Source organism: Strix uralensis, unplaced genomic scaffold (genome assembly GCF_047716275.1).
Source record: "Strix uralensis isolate ZFMK-TIS-50842 unplaced genomic scaffold, bStrUra1 scaffold_223, whole genome shotgun sequence".
Taxonomy (NCBI): domain Eukaryota; kingdom Metazoa; phylum Chordata; class Aves; order Strigiformes; family Strigidae; genus Strix; species Strix uralensis.
Window position 1 is genome coordinate 114,620 of NW_027436831.1, and position 17,435 is coordinate 132,054.

At 68.3% G+C, this 17,435-nt stretch overlaps 1 protein-coding gene across 1 annotated transcript in view; it reads right to left on the reverse strand.

Annotated features, from left to right (window-relative positions):
* Positions 1-17,435, reverse strand: part of LOC141938646 (neurexin-2-like) — a 41,875-nt gene that overhangs the window by 3,189 nt on the left and 21,251 nt on the right. The window contains 10 exon segments of the mRNA XM_074857566.1: positions 3,322-3,400; positions 3,511-3,830; positions 6,064-6,153; positions 7,908-8,079; positions 8,787-8,942; positions 8,944-8,969; positions 14,586-14,705; positions 15,531-15,704; positions 15,796-15,986; positions 16,545-16,926. Of these exon segments, the coding sequence (XP_074713667.1) occupies positions 3,322-3,400; positions 3,511-3,830; positions 6,064-6,153; positions 7,908-8,079; positions 8,787-8,942; positions 8,944-8,969; positions 14,586-14,705; positions 15,531-15,704; positions 15,796-15,986; positions 16,545-16,926 (1,710 nt within the window).

A 17,435-nucleotide genomic window follows, 5' to 3' on the forward strand; every position in this document is an offset into this window, starting at 1 on the left:
CATCCATCCATCCATCCGTCCATCCGTCCATCCATCTGTCCATCCATCCGTCCATCCATCCATCCATCCGGCCAGCCTCCATCCATCCATCCCTCCATCCCTGAGTGAGTCCATCATCCATCCATCCATCCATCCATCCATCCATCCATCCATCCATCCAATCGTCCATCTGTCCATCCATCCCAGAGGCTGTCCATCCATCCATCCATCCATCCATGTGTCCATCTGTCCGTGTGTCCGTCCATCCATCCATCCATCCATCCATCCCTGAGTGAGTCCATCATCCGTCCATCCATCCATCCATCCATCCATCTTTGAATCCATCCATCTGTCCATCCATCTGACCATCTGTCTGTCCGTCCATCCATCCTTTGAGTGACTCCATCCATCCATCCATCCATCCATCCATCTGTCCATCCATCCGTCCGTCCATCCCATAGTCCATCCATCTGTGCATCCCTTCATCCTCGGATCCATCCATCCTTGAATCCATCCGTCCATCCATCCATCCATCCATCCATCCATCCATCCATCCATCCATCCATCCCTCCATCCCTGAGTGAGTCCATCATCCATCCATCCATCCATCCATCTTTGAATCCATCCATCTGTCCATCCATCCATCCGTCCATCCCATAGTCCATCATCTGTGCATCCTTCATCCTTGGATCCATCCGTCCTTGAATCCATCTGTCCATCCATCCGTCCGTCCGTCCATCCTTGAGTCTGTCCATCCAGCCGTCCTTGAATTCATCCACCCACCCACCCACCCATCTGTCTGTCCTTGAATCCACCCTTGAGTCCGTCTGTCCATCCACACGTCAGTCCCTGTGTCCACCCACCCGTCCACACGTCCGTCTGTCCAGCTTTGAATCCAACTCTCTGTCTGTGTGTCCATCCAGCCTTGGCTCTGTCCATCCACCTGCCCATCTGTGCGTCCTTTCACCCAAGAATCCACCCATTGACCTTGAACCCGTCTGTCTGTCCATCCATCCATCCATCTGTCCAGCCAGCCAGCCCTGAGTCCACCTGTGCGTCCATCCGTCCTTGAATCCATCTGTCCATCCGTCTGTCCATCCTTCTTCCATCCATCTGTCCATGTGTCCGTCCATCCATCCATCCGTCCATCCATCCATCCATCCATCCCTCCGTCCATCCGTCCATCCTTTGTCCATCCAGCCATCCATCCGTCCGTCTGTCCGTCCATCCCTGAGTCCATCCATCTGTGCATCTCTTCATCCTCGGATCCATCTGTCCTTGAATCCATCCGTCCATCCATCCATCCGTCTGTCCATCCGTCCATCCTTCATCCATCTGTCCATCCATCCATCCATCCGTCCATCCTTTATCCATCCATCCATCTGTCCATCCGTCCATCCATCCATCTGTCCATCCATCCATCCATCCATCCGTCCATCCGTCCATCCATCTGTCCATCCGTCCATCCTTCATCCATCTGTCCATCCGTCCATCCATCCATCCATCCATCCCTCCGTCCGTCCGTCCATCCTTTATCCATCCATCCATCCATCCATCTGTCCATCCATCCTTTATCCATCCATCCGTCCGTCCGTCCGTCCGTCCATCCATCCGTCCGTCCGTCCATCCATCCCTCCATCCATCCGTCCATCCTTCATCCATCTGTCCATGTGTCTGTCCATCCATCCATCCCTCCGTCCATCCATCCTTGACTCTGTGCCTCTGCCCACCCATCCATGTGTCCGTCTGTCCTCGGATCCATCTGCCCATCCGTGCGTCCATCCGTCCATCCAGCCCTGAATCCGTCTGTCTGTCCATGTGTCCGTCCAGCCTCAAATCCATCCATCAACCCTTGCGTCCATCCGTCCGTCCATCATCCGTCCGTCTGTCCATGCTCCATCCATCCCTCTGTCCGTGTGTCCATCCATCCTCCATCCGTTCCCCCCCTTTAGCCGTCGTCTGTCCATCGTCCGTCCGTCAGTCCATCAGTCCGTCCGTCCGTCCGTCCGTCCCCCTCTCCTCCCCCCCTGCTCCCCCCGCCGCTGCCGCCCCTCCCCCCCGCAGGGTCAGGTGGGGCTCGGGGGGTCCCGGGCGTCTGGGGGACGCCCCACCCCCACGGCACTGGGAGGGACCCCCCAGGCGCGGGGGCACCCATGGGTGCCGGGGGGGGAGGGGACCCAGGCGCCCGGGCTCGGGGAGCCCCGAGCGACGCTGGGGGAGGGGAGGGGAGGGCCCTCGCACGAGGCCCTGGGCGGCAGCGGGCGTGCGACGGCCTCGCACGCGGGGGTGACCCCCGGGGGCCCCTCCCTGTCCGTCCGTCCGTCCGTCCGTCCGTCGGGGTGGGGCCAGGGGCGAGGGGCGGGGCTTGCACGGGGCCCCGGGGCACACGCGTGTGCGTGGAGCTGGCAGGAGCGTGTGCCACAGGGCGGGGAACACGCGTGTGCGGGGGTGGGGCCGCCTGCAAGGGGGGGCAGGGACGCGTGTGCACGGGGGGTGTGCGGGGGCGTGCGAGTGTGTGAGCATGAGCGGCTGCTGTGCACACGCGTGTGTCTGTGCGCAGGCGTGTCGGTGGCTGTGCACGTGTGTGTGTGAGCAGCTCCTGCGCACACGTGTGTGCACGGCTGTGTGCCCATGGGGGCACCCTGGTGCCCTTCTGTATGTGCAAGCACGTGCACAAGCCTGTGTGTGCGTGTGAGCAGCTGTCGTGCACACGCACGTGCATTTGTGTACAGCTGTGTGAGCCTGGGCGTCTGCATGGGTGTGCACCAGCGTGCACGTGTGTGTGTGCAGCCAAGTGCCTGCTGGTGTGCACAAGCACATGTGTGAGCCCGTGTGTGCACGTGTGTCTGTGTGCATGTGTGTCTGTGTGCACGTGTGTGTGCATGTGCGCGCGTGTGTGTGCATGCACGTGTGTGTGCACGTGTGTGCAGCTGCGTGTGTTCCTGTGTGCGTGAACATGGGCACGAATGTGTGTGCGCTTCTGTGTGCACGTGTGTGTGTGTGTACAGGTGTGTGAGCAGCTCTTGTGCACGTGTGTGCGTGGATGCAGCCACATGTACGCGTGTGTGTGTGCGCACGCACGTGTGTGCGCGTGTGGGTGCAGCTGGGTGCGTTCCCGCGTGCACAAGCATGTGACCCCGTGCCCGTGCACACCCGCACGTCTGCAGACACACGCGTGTGCCCCGGCTGCCCCCCGCGCGTGCGAGGGCGGCGCCGCCGCCGTGGCGGGTGCGCGTGCGTGTGTGCGGTGGCGGGGCGGGGGTGCGGGCGTGCCCCGGGCGGGCGTGCGAGGCCGTGTCGCACACGCGCGTGCCCGGGGCGTCCCCGCGGAGGAGCACCCACCTGTGCCGGGCTCACACTCCTCCAGGTCCTCGTCGTCGCTCGGGCACTCGGCCGAGGCCACCAGCAGGTCGTCGGTGTTCTGGGGGGGGGGGGGAGGGGGGTCACCGGCCGCCCGGCGCCCCCGCCCCTCCCCCACCCCACCCCGGGGCGCCCCCGGGTGCCCTCCCCTCCCCCCCCCCCTCCCCGTACCTGTGCGACGGTGTCGCGGAGGGTGGGCGAGCGCCCGCGGCGGGTGGTGGTGGTGGCCATGGTGGTGGTGGTCTCCATGATGGTGGTGGCCATGTCGGGGGGGGCGGGCGTGGCGCCGGGCGGGGCGGGGGGCGGGGGGGGCTCCCCCACCAGCCGCAGGTCCCCCTCCAGCCGCACCCGCGGGTGCCCCTCGGCCGCCAGCGCCAGCAGCTTCAGCCCGTTGTAGTAGAGCCCCGAGAGCTGCCCCTGGAAGGGGCGGCCGCGGTCGCGCCCCCCCACGCGCACGGCCGCCTGGCTGTTGAAGATGGTCAGCTGGCGGCCTGCGGAGACACGGCGCACGCGCCTCGCACGGGCACGGGGACGGGCACGGGGCCCCCCGGCCCCCCGGCCCCCCGCCGCCGCGCGCGCCTCGCCCGAGCGCGCCTCGCCCAGGGGCTCTGCGTGTGTCGCACGAGCGCACGTTGCACGAGGGCCGCGGCGGGTGCTGCACCGGGGCGCGATGCACGAGGGCCGCAGCGCGGGCGTTGCACGACCGTGCCGCTGCACAAGCGCGCGTTGCACGAGGGCCGCAGCACCGGGGTGGGATGCGTGAGGACCAAACACGTGTTGCACGAGGGTCACGTGTGCGTCGCACGAGGAGCAGCCCCGTGCCCCAGCCCCGCCACCGCCTGCACGGCCCCCCCCCCACCCCCCCGGTGCCCCCCTCCCCCCCCTCCCCTCCCCCCGCCCTCGTGCCCCCCGGGCGGCGGCAGTTAAAGGGACCCCAACGCCCTCCCGGCCCCTTTAACCCTCTGAGCTGCGCCGGGGGCTCAGTTTGGGCTCAATTCAGCCACTTTTGGTTCATTTGGAGCTGGGAGGGGGCGGGGGGAGGGGTCCTGCCTGAGCGGGGCCGGGGCGTGCGAGGGCGTGCGAGGGCGGGGGGGCGGCTGGTGCACGGGTGGCTCCTGCGCGCACATGGCCCTTGTGCGCCCACAACACTTGTGCACGCACGCTTGTGCACGCACGGCCCTCGTGCACACCCACCACACGCACACACGGCCCTCGTGCACGCACCACGCTTGTGCACGCACGGCCCTCGTGCAGCCACAGCCCCTCGCACGCTCGCCACTCTCGCACACTCGCGGCCCTCGTGCACGCTCAGCCCTGGTGCACGCCCGGTCCTCGTGCACGCCCCGGCCCTGCCCCTCCGGTGTCGCTCGTCACCGGGCCAATTAGTGTCGCTAATTAGTGCGGTTATTATGCGGGTTTTAGCTTCGTTTATGCTGGTTTAGGGCCCGGGGGGGCGGCAGCACTCAAAGGGTTAAAGCGCGGTTTAGGGGGCGGTTAAGTTCGTTAGTGTCCCTTTAACCAGGCGGGTTAGCGAGGTTAGCGAGGTTAGCGAGGTTAACGAGGTTAACGAGGTTAACGAGGTTAACGAGGGGGCGGGGGGCAGAGTCACTGGACACCCGGGTCCCCCCGGGACCACGAGTCCTCGGGGACGTGGGGCCTGGATGTGGGGACCCCAAACATCTGGAGCACAAACATCTGGGTACAGGTGCCCGGGTACCCCGACATCTGGGTGCCCCAACATCTGGATACCCCAACATCTGGGTATCCCGACATCTGGATACCCCGACATCTGGGTGCCCCAACATCTGGGTGCCCCAACATCTGGGTATCCCGACATCTGGATACCCCGACATCTGGGTGCCCCGACATCTGTGTGCCCCAACATCTGGGTATCCTGACATCTGGGTATCCCGACATCTGGATACCCCGACATCTGGGTACCCCAACATCTGTGTGCCCCAACATCTGGGTATCCTGACATCTGGATACCCCGACATCTGGGTGCCCCGACAACTGGATACCCCAACATCTGGATACCCCAACATCTGGGTGCCCCGGCATCTGGGTATCCTGACATCTGGATACATCAATATCTGGGTACCCCAACATCTGGAGATCCAAACATCTGGGTGCCCCAACATCTGGGTACCACAACAGCTGGGTATCACAACAGCTGGATATCCAAACATCTGGGTACTCCAACATCTGGGTACCCAAACATCTGTGTGCCGGGTGCTGGGGTCCCCAAAGATTTGGGCCCCCAAACATCTGGGTACCGGGTGCTGGGGGCTCCAAACAGCGGTGTCCAAAAATCTGGGCCCCAAACATCTGGATCCAAAACATCTGGGCACTGGGATCCCCAAACATCTGGCTCCCACACATCTGGACACCAGGTGCCAGGGTCCCCCCACACCTGCGCCTTGAACATCTGGGATCCAAACACCTGGGTGCCCAAACAGTGGGACTCAAACATCTGGACACCAGGTGCTGGGGGCCCCAAACATCTGGGCCTTGAACATCTGGGTCCCCAAACATCTGGGATCCAAAACATCTGGGCACCGGGGACCAGGGTCCCCAAACACCCGGACACCAGGTGCCAGGGCCCCCACACATCCGGGCCTTGAACATCTGGGTCCCCAAACATCTGGGCCCCAGGTGCCGGGGCCCCAACATCTGGTCCCCACACATCTGGGGGGCGGGGGCGGGGCGGTGCTCACGCGTTACCTTTGTCGAGCAGCCACTCATCGACCACCCGCCCCAGGCGGTAGGGGATGCGCTGCCGCGCCAGCGCCAGCCGCTCGCTGTCCCCGCTGCCTTCGGAGGGAGGAGAAGAGGGTTACGGCCCGCGGCCACGCCCGGACACTGCCACCACCTGCCACCGCGGCCTCACCCTTGGCGGGACCGCGGCGTCACCCCTGGTGTCACTGCTGGCATCACCGTCACCGGGCTGGGACCGCTGGTGGCATCAGGGCACCACTGTGGTGTCACCATCACTGGGGCGTGACCACGTGTCACCGTTGGCAGCACCGTGGTGTCACCGTGGTGTCACTGTCACCATGTATGACCACGTGCCATGGTTGGCAGCACCGTGGTGTCACCAGGGTGTCACCGTCACCATGGCATGACCACGTGTCACCGTTGGCAGCACCGTGGTGTCACCGTCACCATGTATGACCACGTGTCACTGTTGGCAGCACCACGGTGGGACCGTGGTGTCACTGTCACTGAGTGTGACCGGGCTGTGACCATTGGTGGCGTCACTGTCACTGGGGTGTGACCACGTGTCACTGTTGTCACCACCCTCGGCAGCGCTGGGGGGCACCACGGCGTCACCATCGGCGTCACCAGGACACAACCGTGGCGTCACCATCAGCGTCAGCAGGACGCGACCGCAGTGTCACCGTCACTGGGGTGTCACCGCGGTGTCACCGGGGCGTGGCCGCGTTGGGTCTTTAGGGGGCGTTTAGGGGGGCGTTAGGGGGGCCGGGGGGGAGGGGCGGGGCCGCCCGGGTCCCCTCGCGGCCGCGGTCGCGCTGCCCTTCGTTAGCGCCCTCGTTAGGGTGGGGGCTGCGGGGCCCGGGGGGTGTCCGTAGGTGCCGTGGGGTGCTATAGGGTGCCTATAGGTGCTGTGGGTGCTATGAGGTGCCTTTAAGGGCTCCAGGGCACCTACGGGTGCCACAGGGTGGCTCTGGAGTTCCCAGAGGTGCTATAGGGTGTCCCCAAGCGCTCCAAGGTGTCTGCAGGTGCTGTAGGGTGGCTGTGGGGTGCTATAGGGTGCTATGGGGTTCCCATAGGTGCTATAGGGTGCCCCCAGGCACTTGGGACGCCCCTGGGTGACATAGGGTGGGTCTGGGGTGCTGTAGGGTGCTCTAAGGCTCCCATAGGTGCTATAGGGTGCTATGAGGGGTCTCCAAGCACTCCAGGGTGCCTGTGGGTGGATTTGGGATGCTGTAGGGTGCTGTGGGGTTCCCATAGGTGCTATAGGGTGTAACAGGGTGCTGTGGGGTTGCCATAGGCGCTATAGGGTGCCCCCAAGTGCTTGGGGTGCTGTACGGTGGCTCTGGGGTGCTGTGGGGTTCCCATAGGTGCTATAGGGTGCTCTGTTCCTGTGGGCACTATAGGGTGCTATAGGGTGCTGTGGGGGTTCCTGCAGGCACTATAGGGTGCTATAGGGCACTATAGGGTGCTCTGGGGTTCCTGTAGGTGCTATAGGGTGCTAAAGGGCACTATAGGGTGCTCTGGGGTTCCTGTAGGTGCTATAGGGTGCTAAAGGGCACTATAGGGTGCTCTGGGGTGCCTGTGGGCACTATAGGGTGCTATAGGGTTCCCATAGGTGCTATAGGGTGCTATAGGGTGCTCTGGGGTTCCTGTGGGCACTATAGGGTGCTATAGGGTGGTATAGGGTTCCCATAGGTGCTATAGGGTGCTCTGGGGTGCCTGTAGGCGCTATAGAGTTCCCGTGGGTGCTATAGGGTGCTCCGGGGCTCTGTCGGGTTCCCGTAGGGGCCACAGGGCGCTGTAGGGCGCTATAGGGTGCCACGGGGGGCTGCCGCGGCGCGGGGGGGTACCTGGGGGGTAGCGCTCGTGCAGGGGCCCCCCGTCCACCTGGAGGGTGGCGTTGCCGCCGCTGCGGGTGAAGCGAACGACGTGGAACCGCCCGTCGCTGACGGCCGCGCCCCGCTCCTCCAGCGCGATGTCCTCGGTGCCCACGTTGAACAGCACCCCCACGGCCCCCTGCGCCTGCGGGGGGGCACCGTGGGTCCAGGGAGCCCCCGCGCCCCCCCACAGCCCCTGCGGGTCCCCCCAAGCCCGGCCCTGCGGGGGGGTGAAGGACCCCCCCTGCCCCATGGGTGGGGGTGGGGGGGGGTCCCCCAGACACCTGGGTCCCCCCAGAAGGGGGGTTGGGGGGGAGCTGGAGCCCCCCCCCAGGTCCCCAGGAAGGGGGGGGGGGGGCTGCCAGAGTGACCCCCCCCCAGGGTCCCTACAGGTGTCCGGGACCCTCAGACCCCCCCCCGTTCCCAGGGGCCCCCATTCCCCCGACTCCCCCTGTCCCCCCACACCCCCCCCATGATGTGCAGCTGCAGGAAGTCCCCATTTCCCCCATTTTTGCCCATTTCCCCATTTTGCCCATTTTCCCCCCATTTTTCCCCCTTACGATGTGCAGCTGCAGGAAGTCCCCATTTCCCCCATTTTTGCCCATTTCCCCTATTTTTGCCCATTTCCCCCATTTTTGCCCGTTTCCCCTATTTTTGCCCATTTCCCCTATTTTTGCCCATTTCCCCCATTTTTGCCCGTTTCCCCTATTTTTGCCCATTTCCCCTATTTTTGCCCATTTCCCCCATTTTTGCCCATTTCCCCCATTTCCCCCGTTTCCCCCATTTCCCCGTTTCCCCCGTTTCCCCCATTTTTGCCCATTTCCCCCCATTTTCCCCCCGTTTCCCCCTTACGATGTGCAGCTGCAGGAAGTCCCCCAGCCCGGCGGCGCTCTCCACCCGCAGCAGGACGGCGTCGCGCTGGTGGGTGCTGAAGCCCAGGGCCAGCCGGTCCGCGCGGGTGCTGGGCCGGTCGTTGGGGGGCCACGTGTAGGTGATCAGCGCCCCCCCCCTTGCCGAAGATGTAGGTGGTGCCCGCTGGGGGGGGAGGAGGGGGGGTCAGGGGGACCCCGGCACGCGGGGGGGCCCAGGGGACACCCCACGGCGGGGGGGGACCCAGCACTGGGGGGGGGGTGTGTGGGGGGGGGGTGTCCGGGTGTCTGCGACCCCCCCCTTGTTTGGGGGGGGGGGGGGAGGGGCGGGGTGGGCCCAGGCGTCCGGGTGCTGCTGCTACCCCACTGCCATGTAGGTCAGCGCCTCCCACGAGGGCTCGGCCTCGCACGAGGGATGGGCTTGCACGAGGGCTCACGTGAGGGACAGGGCTTGCACGAGGGCTCGGCCTTGCACGAGGGACGGGGCTTGCACGAGTTCTTGGCTTCGCACGAGGGCTCAGTCTCTCACGAGAGCTCGGCCTCGCACGAGGGACAGGCCTTGCACGAGGGCTCGGCCCCTCCCCGCGTCCTGGCCCCACGCCACCACAGGGCACACGAGGGACACGCACACTCACTCACACTCGTGCACGCTGCCCCCCCCCGCCCGCAGCTGCACCCCCACCCGTCACACACACGTGCACGCACACACACACACGCGCGCATGTGCGAGGGCGCACACACAGACACACCACAGGGCCGTGCACACGCATGTGTGCAAGGGGGGGTACAGATGACCCCACAACTGCAGCCCCCCCCGCCCCCCCCAGTGAACTGCAGCCCCAGGAGGAGGAGGAGGAGGAGGGAGAGGAAGGCCACTCTAGGGGTCCCTGGGAGGAAGAGGAGGAGGAGGAAGACGGGGGTTTGGGTCCCAGGAGCAGGAGGGGAGGAAGAGGAGGAGGCGGCGGCTGGGGGTGTTGTGGCCCCCACAAGGAGAAGGAAGAGGACAGATCTGGGGGTCCCCAGGAGGAGGAGGAGGAGGATGAAGACTTTGGGGTCCCCACGAGCAGAAGAGGATCAGGAAGAGGAGGAGGACGGAGGTTTTGGGTTCCCCACAAGCAGCAGGGGAGGAAGAGGAGGAGGAAGGCAGGTCTGGGGGTCTCCACAAGCAGGAGGAGGAGGATGGGGGTTTGGGGGTTCCCATGAGCGGGAGGAAGATGAGGAGGGGAGGAAGAGGAGCAGGCTGGGGGCTTGGGGTCCCTGTGAGCACAAGGGGAGGAGGAGGAGGGGGAGAAATGCCGGTCTGAGGGTACCCGGGAACAGGTGGGGAGGAAGAGGAGGGTGAGAAGGAGGAGGAGGAGGGTGAGAAGGAGGAGGAAGGTCTGAGGATCTTCTGGAGGAAGAGGAGGAGGAAGGTTCTGGGGTCCCTGTGAGCTCAAGGGGGGGAGGAGGAGGAGGAAGAGAAGGAGGAGGGGAAGAGGGGGAGGACCCCACAAGCAGGAGGGGAGGAAGAAGAGGACAGGGGTCAGGGGGTCCCTGTGAGCAGGAGGAAGAGGAGGGTGAAAAGGATGGGGAGGAAGGCTGGTCGTGGGGTCCCTGTGAGCAGGAGGAAGAGGAAGGGAGGAAGAGGAGGAGGAGGGGGGTTTGGGGTCCCTGTGAGCACAAGAGGAGAACGAGGAGGGTGAGGAGCAGGAGGAAGGCAGGTCTGGGGGTCCCCAGGAGGAGGAGGAGGGTTTTGGGGTCCCCACAAGCAGAAGAGGAGGAAAAAGAGGATGAGGAAGAGCAGGAAAGTGGGGGGGGGGGGGGGGGGGAGGTCCCCATGAGCAGGAGGGAAGAGGAGGGTGAGGAGGAGGAGGAAGGCAGGTCTGGGGGTTCCTGTGAGAAGGGGGGGAGGAAGAGGAGCAGGATGGGGGTTTCGGGGTCCCCACAAGCAGGAGGAGGAAGAGGAGGGTGGGAGTTTAGGGGTCCCCATGAGTGGGAGGGGAGGAAGAAGAGGGGAAGGAGGAGGAGGAGGATGGGGATCTGAGGTCCCTGCAAGCAGGAGGGATGAAGAGGAGGAGGAGGAGGGTGTTAGAGTCCCCATGAGCACAAGAGGAAGAAGAGGAGGGTGAGGAAGAGGAGGAGGAGGATGAGGATGGGGCCTTTGGGGTCCCCACAAGCAGGACGGGAGGAAGAGGAGGACAGAGGTTTGGGGGTCTCCCAGGATCAGGAGGGGAGCAGGAGGAGGAAGGTCAGCTGGGAGGGGTCCCCAGGAAGGGGAGGAGGAAGGTTGGTCTTGGGGTCCCCAGGAGGAGGAAGATGAGGAGGAAGGTTGGTCTTGGGGTCCCCAGGAGGGGGAGGGAGGCCAGTCTGAGGGTCCCCACGAGGAGGAGGAAGGCTGAGTTGGGGGTCCCCAGGAGGAGGAAGATGAGGAGAAGGGCCGGTGTTGGGGTCCTCAGGAGGAGGAGGAGGAGGAAGGTCGGCCGAGTCCCCCAGGCAGCGAGGCGGAGGAGGAGGAGGAGGAGGAGGAGGAAGAGAGGGAGAGGAGGAGGAGGAAGAGGAGAGGAGGAGGAGGAGAGGAGGAGGAGAGGAGGAGGAGGAGGAGGAGAGGAGGAGGAGGAGGCTCACCGTGGGCGCCGCGGGTGAGGAAGGGCGTGCGGTTGATGGCGATGGGGACGGTGCCGTGGCGGCTGTGGAAGTGGTGGACGTGGTGGGTGGTGGAGAGGCTGGAGGAGACCCTGGCCGGGCGCCCGGGGGCCGCCAGCACCCCCAGCGCCAGCAGCGCCAGCCCCAGCGCCCCGGGGCCCCCCCGGCCCCCCATCGGCCCCTCAGCGCCCCCCCGCCATCCGCCGGCACCCCCGCGGGGGGGGGCAGGGGGGGCGCCCGAAACGGGGCCGGGGCCGGGACCCCGGGCTGAGCCGCCCGGGACGGGGGGAGCCCCCCCGGGGGGGGATGGAAGGGGGGGGCGGGGAGGGGGGAGCCCAAAAGTGGGGGGGGATGGAGGGAGGGGAGCCCCAAAAGTGGGGGGGGGGGATGGAGGGGGGGAGCCCCAAAAGTGGGGAGGGGGATGGAGGAGGGGGGGGAGCCCCAAAAGTGGGGGGGGGATGGAGGAGGGGAGCCCCAAAAGTGGGGGGGGATGGAGGAGGGGGTGAGCCCCAAAAGTGGGGGGGGCGAGGGGAGGGGGGTGAGCCCCAAAAGTGGGGGGGATGGAGGGGGGGGTGCACCCCAACACGGGCTCTGGGGAGGACGGAGCCCCAAAACGGGGCCTGGGGGGGTCACAGCCCAAAACGTGGGGAGGGGGGAGGCGTCTGTGGTCCGGGGGGGCCTCTGCACCCCAAAATGTGGCCCTGGGGCGGGTTTGTGCCCCAAAACGTGGTTTGAGGGGGAGCTGAGCCCCAAAATGTGCCCGGGGGGGGGGCGGCCTAAAACGGGGCTGGGGGGAGTCTGTGCCCCAGAGTGGGGCGGGGGGGTCACTGCACCCCAGAGGGCGGCCTGGGGGGGGCACCCCCCAAATGTGGCCTGAAGGGGGGAGTTGGGCCCCAAAATAGGGTCTGGGGGGGGTTGTGGCGCCCCAAAACGTGGTGGGGGGAGGATTGTGCCCCAAAATGTGGCCTGGGGGGGGCGAACCCCAAAATGGGGCTGGGGGGAGGTGAAACGAGGTGGGGAGGGAAGGGGGAGGGAGCTGCACCCCGAAATGGGGCTGGGGGGGGCACGAGCCCAAGATTGGGCTGGTGGGGCCTCGAGTCACCCCAAAAATGGGGCGGGGGGGGCACAGCCCCGGATCACCCCGACCTCGAGCCGGGGGGGGCCCCAAATCTCCTCAGAACTGGGCCCTGGGTCACCCCAAGGGCTGGGGGGGCCCCGGGTCACCCCGAAAACGGGGCTGGGGGGGGCCCCGAGTGACCCCAAATCCCCCCGAAATGGGGCTGGGGGGGGGAACGGCCCAAATGTCCCCCTAGAAGGGGGCTGGGGGCGGGGCAGCCCCCCCGAGAGAAGCGCCGGGGGGGTCCCGACCCCCCCTGGGGAGCGGGGCCGGCGGTGTCCGAGCGCCCCCCCCGCGGGGGGTCCGGATCCCCCCCCGGGGCTCAGAGCATGCGGGGGGGGGGCGAGGGGGGGCCCCGGGGCGGGGGGGGCCAGGGCGGGGGGGGCGCGGGGGGGGCTCAGAGGGGGTCGAGCATGGTCCGGGGAGATGGGGGAGGGGGAGATGGAGGCTGGGGGGGGTGGAGGTGGGAGATGGGGGGTGGGGGCGGGATGTGGGGCCGGGGAGCGGGGGGGGGCGGTGGGGCGGGGGAATGTGGGGCGGGGGGTGACAGGTGTGGGGCGGGGGGGGATGTGGGGCGGCGCCGGGGGCTGCGGGGGAGGAGGATGAGGATGAGGATGGGGATGGGGATGGGGGTGGGGGTGGGCGGGGGGGGCTCTGGCCTGGGCGGCTCCGGCTGCGGCTGCGGGGCGCGGCGGGTCGGCGCGGCCGTGGGGCGCGGTGGGGCGCGGTGGGGCGGCGGGCGGCCGTGGGGGCGGCGGCGGCGGCGGGTGCTGCAGCGGGAGGGGCGGGGGAGGGGGGGAGGGGCGGGGGAGGGGCCTGCGGGGGGAGGGGCCGCGCCGCGACCCACAGCGGGGAACCCACGGACACCCCGGAGCCCCACGGGGGACCCGCGGCGAGGCGAGGGGACACCGGGGGGACGTGGAGACCCACAGCGACCCACGGGGACCCACGGCTGCCCCACAGGGACCCACAGGGACCCACAGGGACCCACAGAGACCCACAGCTGCCCCACGGGGACCCACAGGGACCCACAGGGACCCACAGAGACCCACGGCTGCCCCACAGCTGCCCCACAGGGACCCACAGGGACCCACAGGGACCCACAGAGACCCACGGCTGCCCCACAGCTGCCCCACGGGGACCCACAGGGACCCACAGGGACCTACAGAGACCCACGGCTGCCCCACAGCTGCCCCACAGGGACCCACGGCTGCCCCACAGCTGCCCCACGGGGACCCACAGCGACCCATGGGGATCCACAGCTGCCCCACAGAGACCCACCACTGCCCCACAGGGACCCACGGCTGCCCCATGGAGACCCACCGCTGCCCCACAGCAGCCCAAGGGGACCCACAGCTGCCCCACAGCAGCCCCACAGGGACCCACGGAGGCCCCCTGCAACCCACGGCAGCCCCACGGCAGCTCCCAGGGGCCCCCCGTACCCCCACAGCGACCCACAGCAGCATCCAGCCCCCCCATCACGGCGCCACCGTGCCCCACGTCCTGCCCCACGGCGTCACTGCGCCCCACAGACGCCCCACGGAGCAGCGGGACGGAGCTGGGGGGACGCAGCCCCGGGGTCCCCCGGAGGCGAGGGGGGGTGTGGGGGGGGCCCGAGTCCTCTGGGAGCCAGGGGGGGACGACACACATCGCCTGTCCTCGCACGCCCCTCGTGCCCCACACGCGTGTGCAAACAGGGAACTCACCTGGGCCTCAATGGGCTGGGACGTGGGGACCCCGTGCGAGGGACACGCGTGCCCCGTGCGAGGCACGTGGGGCCACACACGCCTTGTGCAAGGGACCAGGGACACGCAGGCCCCGTGCGAGGGACACGAGGCCGCACACACCCGTGCGAGGGACACGCGTGCCCCGTGCGAGGCACGTGAGGCCACACACGCCTTGTGCAAGGGACCGGGGGACACAGACTCCTCGTGCAAGGCACGTGGGACCAGCCGCACCTCGCACGAGGGACTCGGGGCCACGCCGCCCCCGTGCAAGGGACCTGGGGACGCCCGCGCCCCCCCCGCACCCCCCCCGACTCACGGTCGTTGCAGACGGGGCCCCCGTACGAGGTCATGGTGCAGTCGCACGTGAAGCCGTCCCACTGCTGCAGGCAGACGCCCTGGTTGGCGCACGACTCCTCCGTGCACGTCGTGCTCGGGCCTGCGGGCGCCGGCGTCACTGGGGTGCCCCTGCCCCGACCCCCCCTGCCCCGGGCGTCCTCAGGCACCCTCGTGCGCCCCGGTGCCCCCCCGTCTGCCTTCGAGCACCCTCGTGCATCCTTGTGCACCCCCTCTACATTAGTGTGCCCCCAGACACCCCCCCGCACCCTCGTGAACCCCCTCACACACCCTCCACGTGCCTTCGCATGCTGCTCTGTGCCCCCACCTGCTGTCGTGCACCATCGTGCAACCCCGCGCACCCCCATCTGCCCTCGTGCGCCCCCATGCCCCCCCCCTTCCCCTGTGCGTGCTCCCCACGTGCCCTGAGCACCCTGGTGTGCCCGTGTCCAGCCCCGTGCTCCCTCGTGCACCCTCGTGTGCCCTTGTGCACCACAGGAGCCTCTGGGCACCCCCGTACCCCCCCTCCCACACTCTTGTGCGCCCCCGTGCGCCCCCGTGCACCGCAGGAGCCTCTGGGCACCCCTGTACCCCCCCTCCCACACCCTCGTGTGCCCCCGTGCGCCCTCGTGCACCACAGGAGCCTCTGGGCACCCCCGTACCCCCTCCCCACACCCTCGTGCGCTCCCGTGCGCCCCCGTGCACCGCAGGAGCCTCTGGGCACCCCCGTACCCCCCCTCCCACACTCTTGTGCGCCCCCGTGCGCCCCCGTGCACCGCAGGAGCCTCTGGGCACCCCTGTACCCCCCCTCCCACACCCTCGTGCGCCCCCGTGCGCCCTCGTGCACCACAGGAGCCTCTGGGCACCCCCGTACCCCCTCCCCACACCCTCGTGCGCCCCCGTGCGCCCCCGTGCACGCCCCGCTCACCGTCGCAGCCGCGCTGGACGTGCCCCACGCGGTGCAGCGCGTCGGCCAGCAGGTCGGGCAGGCGGCCGTTGAGGTCGAGCGAGGCCAAGCAGCCCTGGAAGCCCCCGCGCGACGCCACCAGCTTGGGCAGCCGCCCCAGCAGCCCCTTGCTGACGCCCCCGATGTAGAGCTCCCCTGCGGCGGGGCGGGGGGGGCGGCGTCACCCACGGGTGCCCCCTGTCCGCCTTCCCGCCGCCCCCCGAGGCGCCCCCCCGGCCCCGCTCACCCTTGAGGTCGAGGTTGCGGGCGCCCTGGCCGTGCTGGGTCACGGGGCGCCCGTCCACGCGCAGCCCGTGCAGGGTCCCCCCCTCCCGCGCCACCGACACCTCGTGCCAGCGCCCGTCGTGCAGCGGCTGCTCCGAGTTGCCCTTCATGAGCGAGGGGCCGTCCCCCAGGTCGAAGACGTAGTGGATGTACCTGGGGGGGGCGGGGGGGGTTGGGGGTGCCCTGTAGAGCTGGGGGGCTGGAGCGGGGGTTGGGGGGCGGGACGCGTAAATCGGGGGGGGTGGGGTTCTGGGGGGTGCCCCGTAGATTAGGGGGCTGGTTGGGGGGGGGCCCATAGATCTGTGGGGCTGGGAGCGGGGTTCTGGGGGGTGCCCCATAGATCGGGGGGAGGTGGGGGGTGCCCCATAGATCTGTGGGGCTGGAACCGGGTGTGTGGGGACTCTTGTGCCCCCAGAATCAAACAGGTAACGAGGGGGGGCGGGGCCTCAGGCGGGGGGGGAGGGGAGTGTGGGGGAGGGGCCTGAGCCAAGGGGGAGGGGCCTCAGGCTTGGTGGGTCCCCCAGGTCCTCAGGGGGTTACGGGGTCCCCAGGGGGGTCGGGGGGTCCCCAGAGGGTCCCTGGGGTCCCCAGGGGGGTTGGGGGTCCCCAGGGGGTTATGGGGTCCCCGGGGGGTTACAGGGTCCCTGGGGGCGTCAGGGGGTCCCCAGGGGGGTCCCCAGGGTCCCGCCGCCCCCCGCCGAGCCCCCTCACCCCTTGACCAGCTCGACCACCAGGAAGTCGTTGCCGTTGCCGCTGTTGAAGAGGATGAGGCCGTCGGGCGCCGTCGTCTTGAACTGGAAGAAGAGGTGCATGGAGGCGTAGGCCTGCAGCGTGGCCAGCGCCACGTAGGAGCCGCGGCCCCGGAAGGCCACCGGGTCGGCCACGATGGTGCGGCGGCCGAAGCGCGCGTTGAGCTCGCAGGAGCTGATGTCGCCGTTCTTGCAGAGGTCGAGGTAGGGCAGCCCGTTGAAGAGGAGCCCGCTGAGGTGCCCCAGGAAGTTCGAGGGCACCACGGCCAGGAAGCGCCGCTCGGTCACGATCCCCGTCTCGATGTTGTGGAACTCCAGGCGGGTGTGGGCGCCCGACATCTGCCCTGGGGGGGGCGGGGGGTGGGTGTCCCCCGTGCGCCCACGGACCCGGGAGCCCCGTCCCCCACCGGCCCGTCCCCGTGTCCCCATGGACCAGGTGCCCCACGTGCCGTGTCCCCACCACGTCCACGAGGAGCTGCTGCCCGTCCCCGTGTCCCCACAGATGCGCACCCACGTCCCCACGGACCCGCACCCCTGTCCCCACGCCCCCACGGACCTGGTGTCCCACGCGCCGCGTCCCCACGCACCCACAGAGCTGCTCGTCGTCCCCGTGTCCCCACGGAGCTGCAGCCACGTCCCCAAGTCCCCACAGACGGGCACCCTGTCCCCCACAGACCCGCACCCTTGTCGCCGTGTCCCCACGGACCAGCCGTCCCACGTGCTGTGTCCCCACGCACCCACGTCCACGAGGGGCTGCTCCCCATCCCCGTGTCCCCACGTCCCCACGTCCCCGTAGCTCCCCCTCACCACGTTCTCGTGGACCCGGGTGCCACGTCCCAACCAACCACGTCCC